At 45.3% G+C, this 20,604-nt stretch overlaps 1 protein-coding gene across 1 annotated transcript in view; it reads left to right on the forward strand.

Moving 5' to 3' along the window:
• Nucleotides 1-565: 565 nt before the first annotated feature.
• Nucleotides 566-20,604, forward strand: part of LOC126419636 (mucin-5AC-like) — a 79,101-nt gene continuing 59,062 nt past the window's right edge. The window contains exons 1-2 of the mRNA XM_050086825.1: nt 566-663; nt 12,975-14,050. Of these exons, the coding sequence (XP_049942782.1) occupies nt 622-663; nt 12,975-14,050 (1,118 nt within the window). The 5' untranslated portion in view covers nt 566-621. The remainder of the gene's footprint in view (nt 664-12,974; nt 14,051-20,604) is intronic.

The following is a 20,604-nucleotide window of genomic DNA, read 5'->3' on the forward strand; positions in this document are numbered from 1 at the left end:
TAGGTATTGAATAGGATTGGGGAGAAGAGGAGTTTGTGGCACAACTGGACTAGAAGAAGGGATCGGTTGGTAGGATACGTACTGAGGCATCAAGGGATCACCAATTTAGTATTGGAGGGCAGCGTGAGGGTAAAAATCGTGGAGGGAGACTAAGAGATGAATACACTAAGCGGATTCAGAAGGATGTAAGTTGCAGTAAGTACTGGGAGATGAAGAAGCTTGCACAGGATAGAGTAGCATGTTGAGCTGCATCAAACCAGTCTCTGGAGTGACCACAACTCTCGTCATGCATTTATCCTGATAACTTTCTTATTTATGTACAATCTTGTACTTCTTATAAAGAAAGAATGATGTAACAGCGTGTTCGACTAGTCAAGTGACAGTCTTACATTCTCACCCAGTCCCTGAGCCCCTGTTGACCTTTTTCTGTGTTACGACTACGTTGTGACTTGTCCTCTGACTGCGGCGCATTCTGTTCCCGCAGCAGTGGACAGCGACGCGGCACGGCGGCTGCAGAGGCGGTCGACCGCCGCGCCTTCGTCGCTGGCGTCGAGGCGGCGGGCGACTGCACAGGCGCGAGCGGCCCTCCGGCGCAGACTCGCCGGCGGCGCCGACGCCGAGATGCTCTTCACGTCCGAGACGAGGAACGCGCACGCCGGCAGGGTAAGTTCTGCAGTTAGCGTGCAGCTAGTCAGCTGGCGGCGAGACGCGTCGTAGCTTGGGTGAGGGAGCCACCTTGGTGTACAGGCCTACAGCGGCGTTCTCACTGTTGTGTCTGTCTGTAAATATTGCGTCTACACTACTGCCCATTAAAACTGCTACACCAAGAAAAAATGCAGATGATAAACGGGTAGTCATTGGACAAATATATTATACCTAGAACTGACATGTGATTACATTTTCACGCAATTGGGGTGCACAGATCCTGAGAATTCAGTACCCAGAACAACCACCTCTGGCCGTAATAACGGCCTTGATACGCCTGGGCATTTAGTCAAACAGAGCTTGGATGGCGTGTACAGGTACAGCTGCCCATGCAGCTTCAACACGATACCACAGTTCGTCAAGAGTAGTGACTGGCGTATTGTGACGAGGGCAGGGCAGCAGTCGAACATTTTCTGTATCCAGAAAGACCCGTAAAGGACCTGCAACATGCGGTCGTGCATTACCCTGCTGAAATTTAGGGTTTCGTAGAGATCGAATGAAGGGTAGCGCCACGGGTTGTAACACATCTGAAATGTAACGTGCACTGTTCAAAGTGCCGTCAGTGCGAACAAGAGGTGACCGAGACGGGTAACCAATGGCACCCTATACCATCACGCCGGGCGATACGCCAGTATGGCGATGACGAATACACGCTTCCAATGTGCGTTCACCGCGATGACACCAAACACGGATGCGTCCATGATGATACTGTAAACAGAACCTGGATTCATCCGAAAAAATTACGTTTTGTCACTCGTGCACCCAGGTTCGTCGTTGAGTACACCATCGCATAGGCTCCTGTCTATGATGCAGCGTCAAGGGTAACCGCAGCCATGGTCTTCGAGCTGATAGTCCATGCTGCTGCAAACGTCGTCGAACTGTTCGTGCAGATCGTTGTAGCCTTGCAAACGTCCCCATCTGTTGACTCAGGGATGGAGTCGTGGCTGCACGATCCGTCACAGCCATGCGGATAAGATGCCTGTCATCTCGACTGCTAGTGATACGAGGTCGTTGGGATGCAGCACGGCGTTCCGTATTACCCTCCTGAACCAACCGATTCCATATTCTGCTAACAGTCATTGGATCCCGACCAATGCGAGTAGCAATGTCGCGATACGGTAAACCGCAATCGCGATAGGCTACAATCCGACCTTTATCAAAGTTGGAAACACCTCCTTACATGAGGCATCACAACAACGTTTCACCAGGCAACGCCGGTCAACTGCTGTTTGTGTATGTGAAATCGTTTGGAAACTTTTCTCATGTCAGCACGTTGTAGGTGTCGCCACCTCGGCCAACCTTGTGTGAATGCTCTGAAAAGCTAATCATTTGCATATCACAGCATCTTCTTCCTGTCGGTTAAATTTCGCGTCTGTAGCACGTCATCTTCATGGTGTTGTTGTTGTTGTGGTCTTCAGTCCTGAGACTGGTTTGATGCAACTCTCCATGCTACTCTATCCTGTGCAAGCTTTTTCATCTCCCAGTACCTACTGCAACCTACATCCTTCTGAATCTGCTTAGTGTATTCATCTCTTGGTCTCCCTCTACGATTTTTACCCTCCACGCTGCCCTCCAATACTAAATTGGTGATCCCTTGATGCCTCAGAACATGTCCTACCAACCGATCCCTTCTTCTGGTCAAGTCGTGCCACAAACTTCTCTTCTCCCCAATCCTATTCAATACTTCCTCATTAGTTATGTGATCTACCCATCTAATCTTCAGCATTCTTCTGTAGCACCACATTTCGAAAGCTTCTATTCTCTTCTTGTCCAAACTATTTATCGTCCATGTTTCACTTCCGTACATGGCTACACTCCATACGAATACTTTCAGAAATGACTTCCTGACACTTAAATCAATACTGGATGTTAACAAATTTCTCTTCTTCAGAAACGCTTTCCTTGCCATTGCCAGCCTACATTTTATATCCTCTCTACTTCGACCATCATCAGTTATTTTGCTCCCCAAATAGCAAAACTCCTTTACTACTTTAAGTGCCTCATTTCCTAATCTAATTCCCTCAGCATCACCCGATTTAATTAGACTACATTCCATTATCCTTGTTTTGCTTTTGTTGATGTTCATCTTATATCCTCCTTTCAAGACACTGTCCATTCCATTCAACTGCTCTTCCAAGTCCTTTGCTGTCTCTGACAGAATTACAATGTCATCGGCGAACCTCAAAGTTTTTATTTCTTCTCCATGAATTTTAATACCTACTCCGAATTTTTCTTTTGTTTCCTTTACTGCTTGCTCAATATACAGATTGAACAACATCGGGGAGAGGCTACAACCCTGTCTCACTCCCTTCCCAACCACTGCTTCCCTTTCATGTCCCTCGACTCTTATAACTGCCATTTGGTTTCTGTACAAATTGTAAATAGCCTTTCGCTCCCTGTATTTTACCCCTGCCACCTTTAGAATTTGAAAGAGAGTATTCCAGTCAACATTGTCAAAAGCTTTCTCTAAGTCTACAAATGCTAGAAACGTAGGTTTGCCTTTCCTTAATCTTTCTTCTAAGATAAGTCGTAAGGTCAGTATTGCCTCACGTGTTCCAGTGTTTCTACGGAATCCAAACTGATCTTCCCCGAGGTTGGCTTCTACTAGTTTTTCCATTCGTCTGTAAAGAATTCGTGTTAGTATTTTGCAGCTGTGACTTATTAAGCTGATAGTTCGGTAATTTTCACATCTGTCAACACCTGCTTTCTTTGGGATTGGAATTATTATATTCTTCTTGAAGTCTGAGGGTATTTCGCCTGTTTCATACATCTTGCTCACCAGATGGTAGAGTTTTGTCAGGACTGGCTCTCCCACGGCCGTCAGTAGTGCCAGTGGAATATTGTCTACTCCGGGGGCCTTGTTTCGACTCAGGTCTTTCAGTGCTCTGTCAAACTCTTCACGCAGTATCATATCTCCCATTTCATCTTCGTCTACCTCCTCTTCCATTTCCATAGTATTGTCCTCAAGTACATCGCCCTTGTATAGACCCTCTATATACTCCTTCCACCTTTCTGCTTTCCCTTCTTTGCTGATAACTGGGTTTCCATCTGAGCTCTTGATATTCATACAAGTGGTTCTCTTCTCTCCAAAGGTCTCTTTAATTTTCCTGTAGGCGGTATCTATCTTACCCCTAGTGAGATAGGCCTCTACATCCTTACATTTGTCCTCTAGCCATCCCTGCTTAGCCATTTTGCACTTCCTGTCGATCTCATTTTTGAGACGTTTGTATTCCTTTTTGTTTGTTTCACTTACTGCATTTTTATATTTTCTCCTTTCATCAATTAAATTCAATATTTCTTCTGTTACCCAAGGATTTCTACTAGCCCTCGTCTTTTTACCTACTTGATCCTCTGCTGCCTTCATGGTGTAGCAATTTTAATGGCCAGTAGTGTACATCCAGTCTTTGAAAAACAGTTCACTGCACTGCGCGTCGCGAAGCCTGCATTGCTTCATGTTTCTACCCTGCCCGTCGAATTTGGTAGTGGTACGAGGGAACAGGAATTGGCGGTAACAATTTTTCTTTCTCTTTGGTCAAATGTTCTGAGCGGAGAGAACTCCCCCCCACTCCCACCGCCCTCTCTCAGAAATTACGCAGTGGATTTATGTCCGAATTTTCATATCCAAACGAAGAGTGGGAAGTCTAGAAAAAGGGTATCAGATTGAACAGTGTTAGGTGTACTTTTGGAAACAAAATTGCTCGAAAGTAATTCCGGTGGTTAAGAAAAACTTAATTACTGATTTGAGGGAAAATAGAAATATTTCCCGAACAGCTGCTGCTAACTATGAGAAATGAAATTTCAAATCTCGGCATATAGTGAAACTTCTTTCTCTTGTTGTTGATTCTCTTAATAATAACAGAATTGACATTAAATGTGTTAACACGCTTTCTGTACGAACTTGAAAATAAAAATAAAAGTTGTAAGAACTCTGGTCAAACGTTTTGTGAAGTGATTTGTCTGGAAATAAGCACTAGAATAGATTACAGAAATATTTTATTTCCTCTGAATGATGCTCGAAATTGTGTAAAGCAAATGAGGTGCCGACGGAGAATTTAAAGTTCAATGTTTAACTTAGAATCGCAGAGAGTACTAGAGTGGACCGAGCACGGGGCTCACAACCCGAAACACACGCCACCGTTAAGCACTAATGAAGGACTGGGTCCCTTACTTGGATTGCACATAATTCATTAAGGTCAATCCAACACATTTATTTCAAATAACATAAATGAAGTTACATTTGAATCTGTCTGACATTAAACAGGAATAAGAAAATCAATTTTCAATATCAGTTGATGTAGGGTGTGATGCGCAAGTTAAGCCAATAACCAGATAAACTGAACAATTCTGCGTAATTTAAAAGAAGGAGAAAAACAAAACTGAATCAATACACCCCACTGACAAATATCCAAAAAAAAAACTTACAATATTACGCAAAAGAATACACTGAAGTGGGGATCAGTCATTCACCCGACAGAACACTTCAAAATGAGTTCAATAACACAGCTGCGTTCCCCAGAAAACTGCAAGACATTAAATACACTTCATTTGACGAATAAATACTCATTAGCATTACGTCACTCCAGTTTGAACTGCAGTGTCCCAAAGAAACAGACGCTTATTCTGAAAGAACAATTTTTTTATATGTTTTAATTACAGCATTAAGGAATTCCAAAAGATGTCCAATCGAACCTTTCTATGCGGAGGCTGAGCCAGAAACACAGAATGCCACAAAAACACAGTTTTGGTGTGAAATCTTACGGGACACCCGGAAGCAGATACAGACAAGGGGTCGGCACCCACAAATAACACAGGCTAAGAGTCAGGCCGGGAGCACATCCTACGAGAACTTGTTCACACTATGCTCACCACAAACTGTAGACATTCCGGCCGAACATCCGCTTGCGGTGGCTGCCAGAAGGACGAAGCAACCAACAGGCCCACGCCGCGCTTCTCACACAGGCACCTCAATTTGTACAAACATCTAGGCCAACACTAACTCCGGACTCCCCTCTCACTGCGAGGCTTGGGACAGTTTATATGAAATGCCTTCCAGGCAACCAGTAACCGCCGCAGGAGTTTCACGATTAGCAAACAGGCCCAGCGTAACAGACACCACACATGTGCTTACGCCCGAGCCACAGCTCCGCCAGTCTCACCGGCCGCCCCAAAACGACTGCCTCTCGCCGTCCCGCGCGCCCCAGTCGAAAACGCAAAGATGCTCATGCCCGGAGACGCGCCAAAGATAACAAGCCGATCGCTGATGATCGACCAGCGATCTGGCTCATTGAGGATATTTAATAATTTTCTAAGTCATAGCTGGAACAACAGGTTTCTTTTATCGTTATTTAACAAAACACGATCAGTCTTAACCGCAAAGGGTATGTTATTTTTCCGCTAACCGGTTTCAGTCATACGGAGTTTTGTAAACCCTCGTCGCCAGTTTCCTAAAGCCATCGTCGTTAGTTCTGTGGAGGTCGAGTTGCCACTGTTGTTACGGTAGACCGAGTTTGTGAGTTCGCGAAACGGCTTCTGGTGCAGTACACCGCTAAGACAGTTTCTCCCTGCCGCTATTACATAGCTATGCCCCAGGGTCTGGTAACACGATAGCAGAACGAGGGTTCTACACCGCTCCAACAGATTAGTAATAAAGTCACGCAAATCAGTTAAAAGGCTTTAACTAGTTGAAATATGAGTCTGCAACACTGCTTGTAATATAAAACAAAAAAGGCCCCCAATGGCTATGTGCAAGTAATCATAGGTAAACTTCACAGTCCGTAACAAGTGCAATTTGAATAACTGTCTGCTCACTTCTAAGAGTTTACTTAACGACGTTCCCTGTCTAAGTCAGCGCTGGATGGTGATCTATATCCAAGCGGGCTAGAGCTGCTTTTCTGAGTAGGCTTCTGTCCGTTGTCGTTCGGTCGCTGGTGGATAGTAGTCGGCCGGCGGTTGGCCGAGGCGAAGTCGGCATCTTCATCCTCAGCGCCGCCCGTGGTGTTGGTTGCGAGCTATGGCACCGGCACCAGCTTGCATCTTTGCGCCTGAGGTGCTTTTGCCGTGGCTGTGTCTTGTTCGGCTGTGTCGGTACAGCAGGAAGATCATCTTCAGACGCCGACCGCGGTGGTCTAGTGGTTCTAGGCGCGCAGTCCGGAACCGCGGGACTGCTACGGTCGCAGGTTCGAATCCTGCCTCGGGCATGGATGTGTGTGATGTCCTTAGGTTAGTTAGGTTTAAGTAGTTCTAAGTTCTAGGGGACTGATGACCTCAGAAGTTAAGTCCCATGGTGCTCAGAGCCATTTGAACCACTTCAGACGACTATGTGACTCCATTGGTGACGCGTGGAGTCGGTGCGCGGAGTCGTTGTACGTGCTGAGAGGTACTTGCCGTCACATGCAGCAAATGCAGCACATCATCTCTCTCGCAGCGCCTCCCATTCATCTGTGTTGAACTCACTCTCCCTACGCAAATGTCTTGAGGAGTCGCGCAGCTGTTTCTTTGATTGTTCTCCACCAGTTGATCCATCTTGGTCCCTACCCGTCGAACAATACTGGTGAAACGAGCGATTAAGAGTTTTTCAGCGAACTTCTCGTGCACGATATCAGATAAAGCTCATCGGGCGATTCCGCGCCACAGCAAGATTTGTGGCCGTTCTATGTTAAATCGCTCTGGACAGGTACTCCTAGATATCCAACGATTTTGACTGATTCCAGTCACTAATCCGTAATTGTCAAGTCAAATGATGTCTGACCTTCTTGTGTATTTACACCTATCGCAAGAGAAACCGAAATGGCAAATATTGAGAGAAGTGATCACAAAATACAAAAAGTTAACTGAAGTCACTCAACGGAATATATGCAACTGGACCGAATGAGATACCTGTGAGTTTGTACACAGATGTCCCTGTCCTAGAAGGAGTTCATATCGTAGCTCGTCGGAAGAAGGAGACAATTTTGTAATACGCGAATGTGGTGAGATGGTGAAACAAGTAGTAAGTAAAGAATTATTTTATCAGCAGCTGTTGTTTGATGGTTTTGAAATATTTTTTCGTGCAAAATAAATAATAACGAAAATTAATTTTATAATTCTGTTTGTGATAGGACAGTAGGCAAAAGAGGTAGTGGCATATCGTATCTGCCGCCGTTCACCTAAACAGTGTTCTAGTTTGTTTCTGTGCCCACCAGAAGATACAAAAGAACGCCACACTTTGTCCACCAGAAGATAAAAAAGAACGCCACACTAGAATGACCGCCACACGGCGAGGCCAGTCACCAGAGAGGCCACATAGGTACTGTCATACTCCATAGAGGGCGCACACAACACGCACTGTGTTATGCTTCCACCTTACGTCACCCAGACGTGGATATGAGTCGACACACGGCTCACTGAGACAGCTTGTATCAACACACACATGGAGAGGTTCCCGGTAGTGGCATCGACTTTTTTAAACCAAATATACAGTCATGTAGGCTAAAATACCAGGTATACCTGCTACCATTCACCCTGGTGAACCATCGTTTGCGAGTAGCTGGAGAAAAAATTTTTCGGAACTGTGGGTTATGTTTAATAGCGTTAAAAATGTACTTTTTCATAAACTGGGTGCGTGGTGTAATGGATAGCTTAAGTGCTTCACGTACGGGAAGTTATCGAAAAGACTGTGATAATTATTTTCATTCAGTTGATTATTTAGATGTAATTTATTATTTCCATTCCTTTGTCACATACTTTTAATCACCGTATAAACTCTTACATTTATTTCATTATTCTTCACAGCATTCTTTTTCCACACGGTATTTTTGTGAAGGTGAATTTAATTATATTTATCTATTATAGGACTTAGTTGTTTGAAAATTCCAATCAATCAGTTAAAAAACAAAAAAGGAAATAAACTATTTATATTGACTGTGTAAGGTGTGAAAAATGTATTTTTCGTTACAAGATATGCAAATTTTTTTGCACGGTAATCGTCATACAAACGTTCGAAACGTAACCTAAATTCCTGTTACACTGTGAAAAAAATAACGTGGAACTAAAATGAAATTCAAGAAAAATTAGGAATAGATAAAAAGGAGTGCAGTAACATGGACGAAAAGATAGGATGATAAAACAAAATAAAATAAATAGAAATGAATACATAAAATTAATTAAAAACACTTTCCAAAGATTTCAGATGAAAAGAGAATGATAGGAAGAAAAATGAGACCAAATGAAGAAGATGATATTATGGTTAAAATGATGCGACAAAGCAATGGAATTAAAATTTTGTGTTTAAATCGATTAATTGAATAAAAATTATGATCAAAGTCATTTCGATAGATATTTAGAAATGAAAAAGAATTAATGCACGTAACGAGATTCGCACTCACAATCTCCCACATGTGAATCCTTTACCTCTGTCCATTTTTGTTTCGCTGATCTCATTTTGCTCGTTATTGTTCGTTGCATTTGTTCGGGGTGGAACTCCCATGACACATGGTCAAGTTCATCGTTGATCGGATCACTCAGTTTTTGTCCATTACACCACACAGACAGAGTATGTAATAGCACTCTTTTTTAACACTGTTGAGTGTCACGCAATTTTTTGATTTTTTCTTTCATCAAATACTGGAGAATTAGGGCCCTCCAACGTGAATGGCTGCAGTGTGTGATACCTAGGATGTTGATAAACGTGGCCACTAATAAAATTCATACCTTAAGAGTTTTAAGCTCTTGTTCATCTTCGCTACTGCGAATCACTACTTTTCTATTGATAAAGTGATCGTAGCTCTTAAGGTATACATTTTAGGCACCATTTTTACTAGACTATGTGCTTCGAATGATCGTTCCTGTCATATCCTTGAATCAATTAGTAAAGACAGTCAAAACGGTAGAATATCTCGTTTATAAAAATGACAGGTTTCGGCACGTGTAATCGGCCGTCTTCAGATTATGAGCACCATTTGGTTAAAGATGGCGGCATGGTGAACAGCTGCGTCTGGTCACACGCAGGTCATCGAAGCACAGGCAAGCTGAAAGGTTTGTTACCGGTAGGTTCGATCAAGACGCGAGTGTTAGGGAAGCTTCGTGAAACCAAAGGGAATTCCTGGAGGAAAGACGACTTTCTTTTCGTGAAACGGTATTCAGAAAACGTAGAGAGCCGGCATTTTTAGTTGACGGAGAACGATTCTACTGCCACCAACGTACATTTCGCGTATGGACCACGAAGATCAAATAAAAGAAATTAGGGGTCGTATGGAGGCATATAGACAGTCATTTTAGCCTCGCTGTGTTTGGCAGTGTAACACGAAAGGAAATTACTTGTAGTCGTACAAGGTACCCTCTGCCATGCTTGTGGAGTATGTATGTAGATGTTGTACAGTGTTCACTTTCACTGGTCAGTCTTTGAACACTGGTTTAGTCATGAATCAAGTAACCGACGATTTATACGCTGAAGATCCAAAGAAACTAGTACACCTGCCTAATATCATGTAGGGCCCACGCGAGCAATCAGAAGTGGTGCAACATGACGTAGCATGGACTTGCCTGTCTGAAGTGGTACTGGAGGGAATTCACACCATGAATTCTGCAGAGCTGTCCATAAATCCGTAAGAGTACGAGGGGGTGGAGATCTCTTCTGAACAGCAGCTTACAACGTATCCCAAATATGCTCAATAATATTCATGTCTGAGGAGTTTGGTGGCCAGCGGAAATGTTTAAACTCAGAAGAGTGTTCCTGGAGCCACTCTGTAGTAATTCTGGACATGTGGGGTGTCGCATTGACCTGCTGGAATTGCCTAACTCCATAGGATTGCACAATCGACGTGAATGGATACAGGTGATCAGCCAAGATGCCTACGTACGTTCACCTGTTAGAGTCGTATCTAGACTTATCATCTTAACTGCACACGCCCCACACCATTAAAGAGCCTCCACCAGCTTGAACAGTTCCCTCCTGACATGCAGGATCCATGGATTCATGACGCCTCCATATACGTATAAGTCCATCCGCTCGATAGAACTTCAAACGAGACTCGTCCGACCAGGCAACATGTTTCGAGTCGTCAACAGTCCAATGTCGGTGTTGATGGGCCCAGGCGAAGCGCAAAGCTTTGTGTCGTGCAAAGGTACACGAGTGGGCCTTCGGCTCCGAAAGCTCATATCGATGATGTTTTGAATGGTTGTTGGCCCAGCATTGAAATCTGCAGAAATTTGCAGAAGGGTTACACTTCTGTCACTTTGAATGATTCTCTTCGGTCGTCGTTGGTCCCGTTCTTGCAGGATCTTTTTCCCGCCTCAGAGATGTCGAGAGATTCGATGTTTTGTCAAATTCCTGATATTCACGGAGCACTCGTGAAATGATCGTAAGGGAAAATCCACACATCCCTACCTCGGAGATGCTGTGTCCCATTGGTCGTGCGCCGACTATAACCCCACCTTCAAACTTACTTAAATCTTCGTAACCTGCCACTGTAGCAGTATTAACTGATCTAACAACTGCACCAGACACTTGTTGTCCTGTATATAGGCTTTGCTGACCGCAGCGCCGTATTTTACTTGTTTACATATCTGTATTTGAATACGCATGCCTATACCAGTTTCTTTGGCGCTTGAGTGTGTTACATGTATATTGTCCATTTAGGGTCTTCAGGGCGAAGTCTAGATGAATCCTTAGGTGGTCTTGAGGCACGATGTCGAATAAACCGTTCATACACGCTGTCTGGGCCTGTCCGTGGCTGCGGTAATATCCGCGTTTCCACGTGGAAACTATTTGGACGACGTAAGGCGGAACTACAACATAGATCGGGTAGTATGCGTCCCCTACCGTATCTGAGGATAATACACTACTGGCCATTAAAATTGCTACACCACGAAGATGACGGGCTACAGACGCGAAATTTAACCGACTGGAAGAGGATGCTGTGATGTGCAAATGATTAGCTTTTCAGAGCGACGGTGGCCACACCTACAACGTGCTGACATGAGCAAAGTTTCCAGTCGATTTCTGATACGCAAACAGCAGTTGACCGGCGTTGCCTGGTGAAACGTTGTTGTGACGCCTCGTGGAATGAGGAGAAATGCGTACTATCACGTTTCCGACTTTGATAAAGGTCGGATTGTAGCCTATCGCGATTTCTGTTTATCGTATCGCGAAATTGCTGCTCGCGTTGGTCGAGATCCAATGACTGTTAGCAGAATATGGAATCTGTGGGTTCCAGACGGTAATACGGAACGCCGTGCTGGATCCCAACACCCTCGTATCAGTAGCAGTCGAGATGACAGCCATCTTATCCGCATGGCTGTAACGGATCGTGCATCCACGTTTCGATCCCTGAGACAACAGATGGGGACGTTTGCAAGACAACAACCATCTGCACGAACATTTCGACGACGTTTGCAGCAGCATGAACTATCAGCTCGGAGACCATGGCTGCGGTTAGCCTTGACGCTGCATCACAGACAGGATCGCCTGCGATGGTGTACTCAACGACGAACCTGGGTGCACGAATGGCAAAACGTCATTTTTTCGGATGAATCCAGGTTCTGTTTACAGCATCACGATGGTCGCATCCGTGTTTGGCGACATCGCGGTGAACGCACATTGTAAGCGCCTCGATCACCTCTTGTTCGAATTGACGGCACTTTGAACAGTGGACGTTACATTTCAGATGTGTTACGACCCATGGCTCTACCCTTCATTCGATCCCTGCGAAACCCTACATTTCAGCAGGATAATGCACTACCGCATGTTGCAGGTCCTGTACGGGCCTTTCGGGATACAGAAAATGTTCGACTGCTGCCCTGGCCAGCACATTCTCCAGATCTCTCACCAACTGAAAACGTCTGGTCAATTGTGGCCGAGCAACTGGCTCGTCACAATACGCCAGTCATTACTCTTGATGAACTGTGGTATCGTGTTGAAGCTGCATGGGTAGCTGTACCTGAACACGCTATCCAAGCTCTGTTTGACTCAATGCCCAGGCATATCAAGGCCGTTATTACGGCCAGAGGTGGTTGTTCTGTGTACTGATTTCTCAGGATCTATGCACCCAAGTTGCGTGAAAATGTAATCACATGTCAGTTCTAGTATAAAATATTTGTCCAATGAATATCCGTTTATCATCTGCATTTCTTCTTGGTGTAGCAATTTTAATGGCCAGTAGTGTATGTAGCGCCTCTCTGGAACTTGGCCTCGCCGTGTGGCGCCCTCTGTGTATGACTGTGTCGCCTTTCTGCTTTCGGACACAGCATTGCGTTGGACATGAAATATTGTATTTGACTATTAAATGTTACAGTTGCCACCACCGGAGGAGGATACTACGAAGCCGCCTGGTAAGGAGGAAAAAGATAGCGGCGGCGAGAATAAGGAGGTGTCGACGTCACCACGGTACGTTCTCCGCGGGCGGCGGCCGCCCTACACAGTACTGGACCGCAGGGCGTCGTCGGCCAACAGCTCCAGGGACAGCAGCGAAGAGGACGAGGCGACGAAGCAGCGGAAGAGGCGACCGTCCAAGGAGGCGTCACACTCCGACGACGATGACGACGACGATACTGACAGTGACGGTGACGATTCCTCGGAGGAGAGGAGAGGAGCCAAAAGGGACGGACCCGGTGGCGGGAGGGTTTCTGACGAACGGAAACTTGTGCGGAAGAGGAGGCCGGTGCAAGCTATTTCCGGTGCTGAAAGTAAGGATACGGAGTCCGTGAGAGGCGTGCGATCCTCGACTGCCGCACCGACGCAAGAGTCGACGACAGTAGTGGCGCCGCAGAAGTCGACGGAAGCCGCCTCGTCCACAGCGCCGAGTGTAGAAGGAGCGGCGCAGGGCGAGCAGCGGGCGGCCGGCTCGCGAAAGAGGCGTCCGTTCAAGGTTGCCGACAGCGATGAGGAGACGACGAAGGCGGCGGAGGCGGCCCACAAGAGGCGGCGGCCCTCGGACACGGTGCTGTCGCCTGCGTCTTCGCCGCCTTTCCACCCGATGCTGCCCGCGGCGTCGGCGCTCACCATGTCCGACTCGCTATACAACCACTTCCGGCCGCTGAGCGACGTCCCGGAGGACCACCTGCTGCCCTTCCTCAGCTTCGGCAAGAAGCTGCCGTCCAAGGCGGCGGCGGTCGCGCACCGGGCCGCCACGGGCAGCACCAACTCGCTGCTGCCGGAGGCCTCCGCCGGCCACGGCCGCGGGGCCGGCGGGGGCGGCTGGGCGCTGACGACGGTGCCGCCCCCGGAGCAGCAGGCCTCCGGCCAGCGCCGGCCCCCGGAGGACGTGGAGGACGAGCACATGGACGTGGCGCTCGTGCGGACCGCCGTCGAGCGCAACAAGGCGGCGCGCGGAGCTGCTGCCCCCAGCGCCCTCCGCACACTCTACACGAGGTACGCGCTCTCCGCTCGCACCACACGCGTCAACATTGCCGAACGGTATCTGTACGGAGATCGTGACGCACCGCTTTTCCAAAAGTGTAATTTATCCTCGTATTGGTTAAAAACAGTCTTGCTTGCAATTTTAGTTTTTATTTTTCAACTACGCGTTTCGCTTTATTTAGGCATCTTCAGGTTATCTTAATTTGGTATTTCTTAGAAGGATCCTTCAGTCAGTGTAGCCAAAGGCCATCGTCGAATATATCAGGCCAACATCATATTTGTTAAACTAAAAAACTTTTCTAGATGGACGCGAGTGACAGCAAGATCTTAGAAAAGTTTTTGAGGACGGGGCGTGAGTCGTGCTTGGGTAGCTCAGTTGGTAGAGCACTTGCCCGCGAAAGGCAAACGTCCCGAGTTCGAATCTCGGTCCGGCACACAGTTTTAATCTGCCAGGAAGTTTGATATCAGCGCACGCTCCGCTGTAGAGTGAAAATTTCATTGTAGAAAAGTTTTTACCGAGTTTAACGAATGCGATGTTGGCCTGATATATTCGACGATGCCCTCTGGCTATACTGACTAAAGGATCAAAAAAATGGTTCAAATGGCTCTGAGCACTATGAGACTTAACATCTATGGTGATCAGTCCCCTAGAACTTAGAACTACGTAAACCTAACTAAACTAAGGACAGCACACAACACCCAGCCATCACGAGGCACTAAAGGATCCTTCTAAGAAATACCAAATTAAGAAAACCTGAAGATGCCTATATAAGGCGAAACGCTTAGTTAAAAAATAAAGAACTAAAATTGCAACCAAGACTGTTTCTAACCAATACTGTTAAGCACAAGTTTGCCGTATGCCACATGTGGATTGGAAGAATTTCTGCCGCGCGGGATTAGCCGAGCGGTCTAGGGCGCTGCAGTCATGGACTGTGCGGCTGGTCCTGGCGGAGGTTCGAGTCCTCCCTCGGGCATGGGTGTGTGTGTTTGTCCCTATGATAATTTAGGTTAAGTAGTGTGTAAGCTTAGGGACTGATGACCTTAGCAGTTAGGTCCCATAAGTTTTCACACACATTTGAAATTTGAATTTTTTTGAAGAATTTGTATTTATCGTGGTGTCCAAAATTGAAGCGACAAACCGAAATATTGCAAGGTTGTGTTTATTTTACCACAAAACACCATAATCAGATGATAGAATAGTAGAAACAATATAGAGAATACAGAACGTAAACGTTTGCAGCATGCATAACGGTAGATAAAGATGTTCTTCGTGTTCTCCAACTTAACCGATTTACACAAACTTTCCGATAACAGGTTAATGCGCTCAGTATGGTGTCTTGACCGCCTCTGGCAGCAATACAGGCCTTGACAAACGATGGGGCACGCTGTGAATGATGCCATCAATCTCATATTGGGGCAATAACGTCCGTTCTTCCAGCAGCGCTGCTCGCAAGTCTTTGAGAGTGGTTGGTGGGTGCTGACGTGATGCTACCTGTGTCGCTGGTGCATCCCAGACATGCACTATGGAGTTAAAATCGGGAGAGCGAGCGGGTCACACCATGCGTGTGGAATAATTATTTATTTCTAATTTCTGCTACCAGTCGCTTTTTTATTTTATGTTTAATCTAAAATAATACAACGCGTTTCGAACATGTTCTGTTCATCTTCAGACGTTTATACATACATACATACAGAGAAATGTTACGTTTAAAAGAAAACGTCAACCACGTGTTGTTTATGAGGTCGAGCATTGTCTTCCAGCTCACGAGGTTCCAAGATTTCGTCATGATACCTGACAGCAGTTAAACCTTGCAAATTTAGTCGTACAGATTCACGAAGAGGTGTTCGAGTGGTCAACATAATGGCTGCCCACACCATTAGGGATCATCCTCGATATCAGTCTCTTTCCACAATGGTTGGATCTCTAAATCGTGTTCCACGGTCCCTCCAGATGCGAATCCGTCGAAAATCACTGTCCAGACCGAATAGGGACTCAACTGTGAAAAGAACATTGGCCCACTGTTCGACGGCCCAGGTGGCACGTTGACGTCTCCACTCTACAAATTCCTTTCTGTGAAGACACGTCAGAAGTACACATACAGAAGGCCTCCGACAATGAAGACCACTCTCCCGAAGCTTTCTGTACACCGTTTGCCTCGCTACAACACGTCCAGTGCATGCTGCGAGGTCAGATGCTAGTTACGGTACCGTCGTGCCCGTACAACCAAATAACGATTCTCTCTTTCTAATTTTGCACGTGGTCGACCACGCCCTGGTTTTCGGGATACAGTTTTGCTCTCTATAAACTGTCGCCACATCCGAAAAACAACACAAAAATGCGTGTTAAAGCCATCGGTCCATATCAATTTGTGAATGTCCTGTTTCCAATGGCCCTCCACCGCAGAGAGCCTGGTAACCATCTTCTCTGTGCCATACTGCACCGTCTGTGACCATAGACAGCCAGTGTGGATGTGAGAGTACCCGGCAAACAATATCCAGTTTGACAGGTGCCCTGACGTCGTCGTTGGCGTGGTTGCTCGTTGACCAGAATGCCATCTTCCGTGCAGGACACGGTCGTACGGGCATCTGTTGACAGCTTATATGATTACGTCGTGAATGAATAAGAGTGGACGATCAAGGACGAAGTGCTCGTTGTAGAAAGGGCGTAAGGCAAGGATATAGCCTTTCGCCCCTACTGTTCAATCTGTACATCGAGGAAGCTACGATGGAAATAAAAGAAAGGATCAAGAGTGGAATTAAAATTCAAGGTGAAAGGTATCAATGATACGATTCCCTGATGACACTGCTGTCCTGAATGAAAGTGGAGAATAATTATTTGATCTCCTGAACGGAATGAACAGTGTAATGAGTACACATTATGGATTAAGAGTAAATCGAAGAAAGACGAAGGTAATAAGATGTAGTAGAAATGAGAACAGCGAGAAACTTAATATCAGGATCGATGGTCACGAAGTAGATGACGTTAAGGAATTCTGCTACCTAGGCTGTAAAATAACGAGTGACGGACGGAGCAAGCACATCAAAAGCAGACTAGCAATGGCAAAAAGGGCATTCCTGGCCAAGAGAAGTCTACTAATATCGGCCTTAATTTGAGAAAGAAATTTCTCAGAATGTACGTCTGGAGTACATTGTAGGGTAGTGAGACGTGGACTGTGGGAAAACCGAAACAGAAGAGAATCGAAGCATTTGAAGTGTGGTGCTACAGACGAATGTTTAAAATTAGGTGGACTGATAAGGTAAGGTATGCGGAGGTTCTACGCAGAATTGGAGAGGAAAGGAATATATGGAAAACACTGAGATGGGACAGGATGATAGGACATCTGTTAAGGCATCTGGGAATCACTTCCATAGTACTAGAGGGAGCTGTAGAGGGCAAAAACTGTAGAGGAAGACAGGGTTTGGAGGGGGGGGGGAGGGGGGCAGTCACAGACTGGACCGTGACGGCGACCCTGTCTTCTGAGTTTGTGTACATACCGTGAAGCGGGAGATATGAAAGTGATCTGATTTCCGAACACGGGTTCCTTAACAAAACTTTATCCGCTAACTCCCCTCCACACCTTTAAGCCTTTCGGTTCATCGCTTTAGGAAGAACGAGTCGAGTTCTCCGTTCTAGGAAGTCCTGAATCCATCACAAATCCCACATGATAGTAAGCTTACGATTTGTTCCAAAATGACTAGGCAAAACCGTGAGATTCCGACCCTCATACATCTTGATGATGGTGGCTAATGTGGTCTAACTTTAGATTGAAATATACCTGTTTGTCAGGACGATATAACTGTTGCTTATTATGAGGCTTATTACAGTACACGCATTGGACATGGCGAATTTAGAATTGGCTCTCCTCTCTGCGGCTAAGTGTCGAACAAGTAGATCGTCACGCCTGCTGATGATTTCTAGAAAACGATAACGCACGAGTGCCGACTCGGCCTTCAGCGATGCGATAGTACGGCTCCCAGGTGCACGGGGTAACCGCTGTACCGGTGCAGGAAGCGATGAGGCAGCGCCACTATTGGGCCCATTGTCTCTCGAACTCTTACGCACAGTTCGTGCAGATCTTAGCATTTACGGCATACTTCGAGTGTCTCTCCCGCAACTGCTTGACTGCAGACGTCGGACTGTTACGACTGACATCATTCCCTGGAATCATGGAGGTGCAGCGTGAATCAGAATCTGAAATTATATGGAGCCTGCAGAATATCGCGGCTGTCATGGTTCTTCATCTCAGTGTTTTCTTTCATCCGAACAGATATGAGATTATATGAGATTATCAATGACACTTTGGAAGGTGCTGTAAACGTTACAGATTGTGTATAACGCACTGTTTCTCAGCCTTAGGCGTATGACACAAACATTTTTTGTTGCTTCCGCGTGAGATACCACACGTTGCTTCACTTCATACAGCCATCTATTTAATTTAATAAAATAATGTTATTGTTGTTACAACAGTATTTAACGCAAAATTAAGAGTGCCTCAGTGTAGCTTTATATCGCTGCCTCATTCAGCATTGTACTTGCGATGTTGCCACTAAATTCTGCAGTAAATTTTTACATAGAAGTCCCTTTCGCCAGTAGCAACATCACAATCGATATGAAAATGTCGCTTACTTTTCTCTTGACAGTGTAATTTGAATGTTTATATTTTCATTAACATTTGTTTTCATGTAGCGACTTGTTTGATAACAGTAGGAAGAGAACAGAAATATTTTTCGTAACTAAATACTGTGTAACTTCACATTCTCGTATTAGTTCAAAATAACGAAGAAATTCACTAATCAGCATATATCTTTGCCAGAGATGCTATTGTGTTGAATATTAATTTGACGTTTCTTGAAAGTTTTCTAAACTTCCATGTTTTGCCAAGGTTGTTTCTAGTACGAAGTAGGAGTTTCGCTGGGAAGTTCGAGCACGCTGCAGAAGTTTCGCTGGGAAGCCCTTACACAACCTCCTTGTTATCTCAGTCTCTCCCCATGCGATTTCCATAAATTTGGAATCCTGAAGAAAGACATTCGCAGCCGTCTATTTGCTCGGGATGAAAATGTGCACCCTTGGGTTGTCATCGTTCCATAGGCTACGGTAAACATTTTTCGATGAAGGAATTAACAGTCTTGTCTCATAATGGCCTAATTACTTTTTCCATCTTTCTGGTTTTCATTCGACTGCCCCTTATTAGGTATAGTTTTCGCCTCCTCAGGTTTCTCAGCATTTTAGTGACGCTCTCCTGTGAGTGAAACAAACCGATGATACTCGTGTTGCCCTTCTTTGAATACGTTCCATATTGTGTGTTAGTTCTGTTCGTTATAGATTCCAGACAACTGAACAATATTCTACAAGGAGACGCCCGAGCGTTCTGTAACCAGTTTCCTTTGTAGGCCGACTGTATTTTTTCGAGATTCTGGCAGTGTGTTCATGTCTTGTCACCAACCTTACCTACGACAGCCGGTGCTCATTGTCATTCACATTCCTGAAACTTGTGACAAAATTTAGGTATTTGTAAGAGGTGAGTGACTATATTATTTATGATAGATATTGTAGTCGTACAATAAATACTAAGTTTTCTAGTTTTTTCAAGTGCATTGTTTTACATTTCTGCAAATTTAAAGCAAGTTCCGATCATCGCACCGTACCGAAATCTTAGCAAGATCTGACAGAGTATTTTGCAGTTTTTTTCAGGTAGCTCTTCATTATAGTAACAGCATCATTTCCAGAAAGTCTTAGTTTACTATTAATATTGTATGCCGAATCATTAATGTACAACATGAACAGCTCAGGTTCCAGAAATCTTCCCTGGGGTACGCCTGAACTCACTAATACGATTACATCCCTCTATGACTCTCCTACCTACATTGAAACCGCCAGTCCAGTTACAAATTTTATTTCACCCACCATATAACTCTACTTTCGATAGCAAGCGTAGGAGTGGCACAGTCAAATGCTTTACGGATGTAAACATTGCATCCACCTGACTGCGTTGATTCATTTCTTCCACGGCGTTATGTAAGAAAAGCACGAGCTGCGTTTCGTGTGACCTGTGTTTTCGAGAACCCTGCTGATTGGCATGGTGTAGGTCATTTTGTTCGAGATACCTCATAATGTTTGAGATCAGAATATGTTCTAGGGTTCTACAGTGGTACTCGACGGTAATTTTGTGGGTCACCTCCGCTACCTTTCTTGTAGACGGGTGTAACTAGAGCTTTTTTCCGAACACTGTGACACAGTATTTTGTTCGAGGATTCTACGAAATATTGCGGTTAAATCGCAGCTGTGAATTCTGTATAGAATCTCTCAGGGATTACTACAGACCTTGGAACCTGGTTTAGATTCAGCGATCTCAGCTGCTTTTAACACCGCTAATTCTGCCGGAAAACTTGAATGGTCCCGTTGACAACCAGTTTCTACATTTGTGAAACAGTTGGTCAAAGTACACCTTGCAGCGCAACAAGTGCTGGTTCCAGAAAATGTAAGTGTTTATGCACAAGATGGACTGTGATGATGGAATTTTATTCGTTTATTTATTATGACATGATCATTTTTTTTTTTTGGGGGG

Source organism: Schistocerca serialis, chromosome 9 (assembly GCF_023864345.2).
Source record: "Schistocerca serialis cubense isolate TAMUIC-IGC-003099 chromosome 9, iqSchSeri2.2, whole genome shotgun sequence".
Lineage (NCBI taxonomy): Eukaryota > Metazoa > Arthropoda > Insecta > Orthoptera > Acrididae > Schistocerca > Schistocerca serialis.